The sequence below is a fragment of the Muscardinus avellanarius genome, assembly GCF_963383645.1.
Source record: "Muscardinus avellanarius genome assembly, chromosome: 18".
Taxonomy (NCBI): domain Eukaryota; kingdom Metazoa; phylum Chordata; class Mammalia; order Rodentia; family Gliridae; genus Muscardinus; species Muscardinus avellanarius.
Window position 1 is genome coordinate 29,902,028 of NC_137804.1, and position 6,954 is coordinate 29,908,981.

A 6,954-nucleotide genomic window follows, 5' to 3' on the forward strand; every position below is an offset into this window, starting at 1 on the left:
TTAATCTAGGCGAGGAGGTAAAAGACCCCTACAGGAAAAACCAGAGAACATTAAAGACAGAAATTGAAGATGAGTGTGTTCTTAGATAGGCACAATAAATATTGTGAAAATGGCCATACTACCAAAAGCAATCTACAGATTCAGTGTACTTCCTATCAACATACCAATATCATTCTTCACAGAGCTTAAAATAGAGTCGAAAATTCATATAGAAGAACAAAGAGTCAGAATACCAAAAAAACTCTGAGCAATAAAAACCATGTGGGAAACCAGGCGTGGTGGTGTACGCTTGCTATCCCAGCATTCGGGAGGCTGAGACCAGATCACCATTCACGGACAGCCTCAGCTACATAGTAAGGCCTTGGTAACTTAGTGAGACCCTGTTTCAAAATAAAGAATAAAAAATAGGGCAGAGGGTGTAGCTCGGAGATCAAATAACCCTGGGTCCCATCCCCAGACTCACAAGGCAAAAAAACAAACACGTGGGAGGCATCACAATATCTGATTTTGAATTACACTACAGAGCTATAATAACAAAAATAACATGGTGTTGGCATGAAAAACACAGAGTAGAATAGAAGCTATAAAACAATGTCCCACACTTATAGCCTATTTTTTTTTTTCTGTAGTACTGAGGAGCGTTCATTCTACTTCCAAGCTATACCCGCAGTGATGGGGACAGACATCCACACAGCACTTTGTATGCCTACCGCACTCCTTCTTTTCCCTGCACATGATATTGAGATTGACATGGATAATTTCACATATGTAAAAACATCAATAAGGGTTTTCTTCATCAAGTCTCCTTCCCCTCTTCTTCCTCCTCTAGAATCTCTTCTTTGCTCCACTGGGGTTTCTCCTTTATCTGGATCCCTCTTGTATCCCAGTTTCTCCCTGGCTTCCACCTATGAGAGAAAAGATGTGAGAACTTTCTGTGACTGGCTAATCCCATCTAACACGATGTTCTTCCATTCCATCCATTTTCCTGCAAATGACATAATTTTGTACTTTATTAACCAGTTAGTATTGACAAAGGTGCCAAAAACATAATCTGGAAAAAAAGACAACCTTTTCAACAAGTGGTACTAGGAAGAGGATCTCCACAGACCAAAAAATAAAATTAGATCCCTTTCTCTCACTTTGCGCAAAAGTCAAGATGAATCAAAGACCCCAAAATTACACCAGCAGCTTTGTGATTCCGAGAAGAAAATATAGGACCAATTCTTCTGCATAGAGGCACTGGTAAGACTTCCTCAGGTGACCCCAGAGCTCAGGGAATAAAACCAAGAATCAATGAAGAGGACGGCATCAAAGTAAAAGCTCCTATGCAGCAAAGGAATTGAGAGTCTGAAGAGAGAATCGACAGAAGGTGAGAAAAATCTTGGCCATTTACTCCTTGAATCGAGGAATAATGTCTTGAATCTATAAAAAAAAAAACCTCAAAGAACTTAACACTAAAATTAAGACCCAATCAAAAAAAGGTCAGCTGAACTGAATAGACACCCCTCAAAGAAGATATACAAATGGCCAACAAATATATGAGAAAATGTTCAACGCCTTAGCCATTAGAGAAATGGGAATCAAAACTACACTGAGATTTTATCTAACACAGTTAATGGCAGTCACCAATACAAACAACAATAATGCTGGCAAGGATGCGGGCAAGTGAGAAGTCTTCTACACTGTTGTGTTGTGGGATTGTAAATGAAAATAACCATAATTGTATGGAGGTTTCTCAAAAGACTAGGCATGGAGCTGAGCATGGAAGCACATGCTTTTTATCTCATTACTCGGGAGGCTGAGACAGGAGGATCGCAGGTTTGTGGCCAGCGTAGCTGAGGCTGTTCAAGTCCCGTGATCCTCTTGTTTCAGCTTCCCAAATGCTGGGATTACACGCATGCGCCACCACACCTGGCTAGACTATTTCAAGTTAAAAGAAAAAATAGGGCCAGGGGTATATCTTGAAGCTCAATCTTCGGTACTTAAAAAGAAAATAAAAGAATATTAGTCATGGAAGCACCCTATGTCCCAGCTACACCACACCTTGGTATCTTTCCATAAGAATTAAAGTTGGAATGCTGTAGTGATGCATGCATATCCAGGTCTATAACAGCACAATTCAGAATAGCTAAATTGTGGAAACAACCTAGGTGTCCATCAACAGATGGATGGATAAAGAAAATGTATTATATACACACAGTGGAGTTTTACTCAGCCATAAGGAAGAACACAAATATGTCATTTTTAGGAAAATGGATAGAATTAGAGAATATCATTCCAAGTGAGATCAGCCAGTCTCAGAAAGTTAAGTGTCCTCTGTTTTCTTTCATATGTGGAAGCTAGAGAGAAAATAGAAAACACTCTAGATCACTGAGGAGAGACGGCAGTGGGCGGTAGTGGGACCGTGGGAGGGAGGTGGGGAGGGCAGGAGGCGGCGTGAGGAAGGAAACCATGCCAATAGTGCCATGTCCTACGTGAAGGTATCACTATCCATCTCACTGACACGCACAGGGAGGAGGAGAGGGAGCGGGAGGGATGCCCAAGGAAACACACCAAGTGCTGTAGAAATCACTTTGAACCTCACTGCACCAATAAAATTTAAAAACAAATGTGGTAAGGACCTTATGGGGGCAGTTAGGATGAAAGCTCCCTCCCCTCAGCCCCATAGATGTTAATAACGTGACCTCCAGTGTCTTAGGGAACAGTGTTTTATATTCATGATGTGAGTATTATGTTACCATTCTTTGAAATCAATCATTTCAAGTTGAAAGAAAAAAATAGAATACCTTGAGTGTAGATATGATGAGGTCTTTAAAAGTAAAAAGATTATTAGTTGATTTACTCAAAATGAAAAAAAAATTGAAGCATCCCATAAATTTTAATTTCTTTTTTTTTTTTTTTGGTGGTACTGGGGTTCCTGGAAGCCCTTCTACCTCCGGGCTACACTCCCAGACCTGTTTTTATATATATATTTTTAAATTTTTTATTGGTGCACTGTATTCATACATCATAGTGGGATACAAAAAACTTTTGTAGACATACATGCACACATCGCCCAGTCAGCCCCCACCCGATCCCCACCCCATTCCCTCCCCATCCCTCCTTCCCATGCTTGGCTTAGTGGTTGACATCTAGTATTATAGCAATTTATCCAAAATTAAAAATGATAATCTCACATAACAGTTTCATTTGTCTGATACCAAGCTTTTGATAACTTAAAGATAACATTTCAATATTTCTTTTTGCTTTCGTTTTTACCAGAGAATATTTTTTTCTTTTTTTTAGGTGAAACTATCATATATTTATATATTTGTTTTTCAGAAAAAATCTATCTTAATATGGAATATGGACTCAAGATACCCAAAACGATCTCGAAAAAGAACAAAGCTAGAAGATATATATTTTCTGATTTCAGACCATATAAAGCTACAATAATTGAAACAGTGTAGTACTGTTCTAAAGGCAGATATATAAACCATTGGAGTTAAATAAAAGCCTAGAGATACATTCTTCCATATATTGTCAAATTATTTTTGACAAGGTTTCCAGAAACGTTTGGTGGAGGAAATAATAATCTTTTAACTAAATATTTTTGAAAAATAATAATTACATAAAAAAGAATAAAATTGGACCCTTACCTAATCCCATATACAAATATTAACTCAAAATAGATAAAAGACTTAAATATAAACATTAAGACTATAAACTTTTAGAAGAAAATCTGGGTCAAAAAACCTCACAACACTGAAATTGGCAGTGATTTCTTGGATATGATTTCAATGTCACAGGCAACAAAAGGGTATACAAACTCCCTAAAAAATAAAATATTGTATATCCAAAGACAATGTAAAACAGAGTTAAAAGTTACTGATAGAATGGGATAAAATATTTCCAAATGCTATATCTGAAGGTATATTAATATTCCAACTAGAAATCCTAAGAATCAGTAACAATAAAAGCAAACAATACAATTTAGAGATAGGTAAAAGACTAACATAAATAATGAATCTCCACAGATAACCAATCTTAGTTGTCTGTTGGATGGAAAATCTTGTTTCTCTGGTTCTGGTGTGTGTTACCTATTTCTTCTTTGTAGTTAATCTCTTTGAGTATTTTCTCTAGCGCTGGTTTTGAAGACATAAATTCCTTCAGTTTCTGTTTGTCATGGAAGCTTCTTATTTCCCCATCTAATTTGATAAAAAGTTTTGCTGGGTAGGAAATTTTTGGCTGGAAGTTGTCTTCTTTTAGAGTTTGGAATATGTTACTCCAAGCCCTTTTGGCTTTCATGACTTGGTTTGGGAAGTCTGGAGTGATTCTAATTGGTTTGCCTCTGAATGTCACTTGGCCCTTTGTTTTTGTTGCCTTTAAGATTCTCTGCTTGGCTTCCACATTGGTCATTTTGACAATTATGTGGCGTGGAGATCCTCTTCTCCGATCCTGTCTAAAGGGAGTTCTATAAGTTTCCTGGACCTGTGTATCAACCTCTTGCTCTGTGTTTGGAAAATTTTCTGCTATTACTTCTTGAAGATATTGTTGATCCCTTTGGTTTCACTTTCTTTATCTCTTTTTGCCTCTCTCTGAATTCTTTTCAAAACACCTCTATTATTTCTAAAGTTATTTTCCTGATTTGATCTTCTAGAAATCTCTAAATTTCTGTTTTATCGGGTTCTGATGTTGTGGAATTGTGGGCATTCATTGCTCCAGTGTTATTCCTCTTTCCCATGAATTCGGAAGTTTGTGCCTTCTCTGGGTTCTTCCCTTGGGTCACAGCGTCTTCACTTAAGGTGCTCTGGATCTCGAGTCTGTGGTATCTCAGACCCCACTACTCCTTTACTGGATTGTATGGCAGAGTCTCAGACCCAGGGAGTCAATCGAGGCTGCTTTAGACTATGGGAGGTGCCAGGTTGCGTGTTCTCCTATGGTGTGATATCTCTGCCACCGCCACTCCCCCACTGGGTCAAGTCCCTGGGAGTCAGTACTGGGATTTCTCCTCTGGGGCCCGCAATTTGACTCACTGTTGTTGAATATGCAGATGGAGCTGTAGTGGACTCGGTGGATTCGTTGCTGCTGCCGCTGGTGGCAATCCTATTTTTATATTTTTGAATCAGGGTCTCTTAGGCCAGTGTGGCTGGCTCCGAACCTGCGTGATCCTCCTGTCTCCACCTCCCAAGCGAGGGGATTACAAGCATGCGCCACCACGCCTGGCTATAAGTTTTAATTTCTAAACAAGTAAGCCTCAGCCTCCATAACTCACCAAAGCAAAAAAGTCCTCCTTATTCTTACTAAAGTAGGAAAGGTTGTGGGTACCCAAGGCAAGCCTGCTATGGTGGGCCACACCAGCCGTGACCCACCGCCATGTAATCTCACAGGAGCTACTGTGATGGAGTCTCCAGGATTGGCTATATAAGGCCCTCACTGCCACTGGGTTTTTGTCCTGCAGGACTCCCAGACAGAGATTATGTGGCGTTTGATCTGATTTGTGTGTTTTGCTTTGGGCTTTGTTGTTTCGCGTGTACGTTTGTTGGTTTGGGTTTATTTTGCTGTAGGATTGTTTGTTGGTTTGTTGTTGTTGGTTTGTATACATAGCGTCGTTAGCTGTTATTATAGCTTGTGATGGAGTGTGGTAGGAGAGAGCGTAGAGAGGCCAGGCCAGGCCTCCCTGCCAGCTCTACCCCTGAGGATGGCCTCAAGGACAACCATGTGGTCCTGAGGGACATCGGCAAGGGTGCTTTTGGCCAGGTGAGACTGGCCCGCCATATCCTCACAGGAATCCAGGTGGCTGTGAAGGCCTTGCCTGCACGTAGGCACAAGCAGTTCCTTCGAAGGGAGATGGCTATCCTGAAGGCAGTGGAGCATCCGCACATCGTCCAGCTGTTCGAGGGCCTGGTCACCGGCAAATTCGTCTACCTGGTGATGGAGCACGTGAGCGGGGGGCCGCTGGCGCACTACGTGCAGGCGTTGGGGATGCTGCAGGAGAAGGAGGCCAGGAGGTTGTTCTGGCAGGTGGTAGGTGCGGTGAACTACCTGCACCAGAGGCACATCCTGCACAGGGACCTGCAGCCGCACAACATCCTCCTGGACTGGCAAACAAATGCCAAAGTCATCGACTTTGGGCTGGCCTGCCACTTCAGGCCCAGGCAAGAAGTGACCCAGTTCTGCGGCACTAGGGTCTATTCTGCTCCAGAGGTCTGCCTGCAGGAAGCCTATGGCACAGCTGCAGACCTCTGGAGCCTGGGGGCGGTCCTCTACTTCATGCTCATAGGCTCCAGCCCATTCGAAGGGTGGGACTTCCAGGAGCGGCTGTGGAGCCAGACCATGTGGAAAGACTACTTCCTGCCTGCTTATGTGACCGGCTGGTCAAGAAGACTCCTGATCCATCTTCTGGCCAAAAACCCCAGGTCGAGGGCCACCATGGACGACGTCCTGGAACACCCATGGCTCCAATCGGGTAAGGAGTACTCATCTTCCCCCAGGGACCTACTCCCCAAACACCCCAACGTGGCAGTTCTCGGACTGATGCACTGCTTTGGCTATCACCTGTGAGACACCTGGCTGGCCGTGGTAAACAGGACTTTTAATTATGCGATGGGGACCTACCTTATGATCCTCCACCATGGGCACCATGGGGCAGGGCGCAACATCCAGGTCTGGCCGGAGGCTCGGTGTGTGGCGCCGCCTCCATTCCCAGCAGATCCCTCAGCCTGCCCGTTACCGCCCAAGAGGACAACCAGCCAGCCAGAACTCCGCAGACCCCGGTCCCTGGCCTCCCAGGACAGGTCCTGAGTCGGTCCTGAGGGAGGGGGGCAGAAGCACCCCAGATTCTTCAGGAGTAAAGTCGCTCCAGGAACACCAGGTGGATGAACCAGCACCCAGGATCAGGACTTCGCCCAGAGAGGACTCAGCTGCAGGACGACGCGCTCCAACTGCCAGCTGCCCGGGCTTCTTCACACAGAT

At 43.3% G+C, this 6,954-nt stretch overlaps 1 protein-coding gene across 1 annotated transcript; it reads left to right on the forward strand.

The window, feature by feature from the left end:
- Positions 1–5,613: 5,613 nt before the first annotated feature.
- On the forward strand, positions 5,614–6,543 carry LOC308276543 (sperm motility kinase-like; the record flags this gene model as incomplete). The annotated part of the gene is made up of 1 exon (XM_080715373.1): positions 5,614–6,543. One exon carries the CDS (start codon positions 5,614–5,616, stop codon positions 6,541–6,543), a length of 930 nt encoding a protein of 309 aa, XP_080571499.1.
- Between the last annotated feature and the right edge of the window lie 411 nt (positions 6,544–6,954).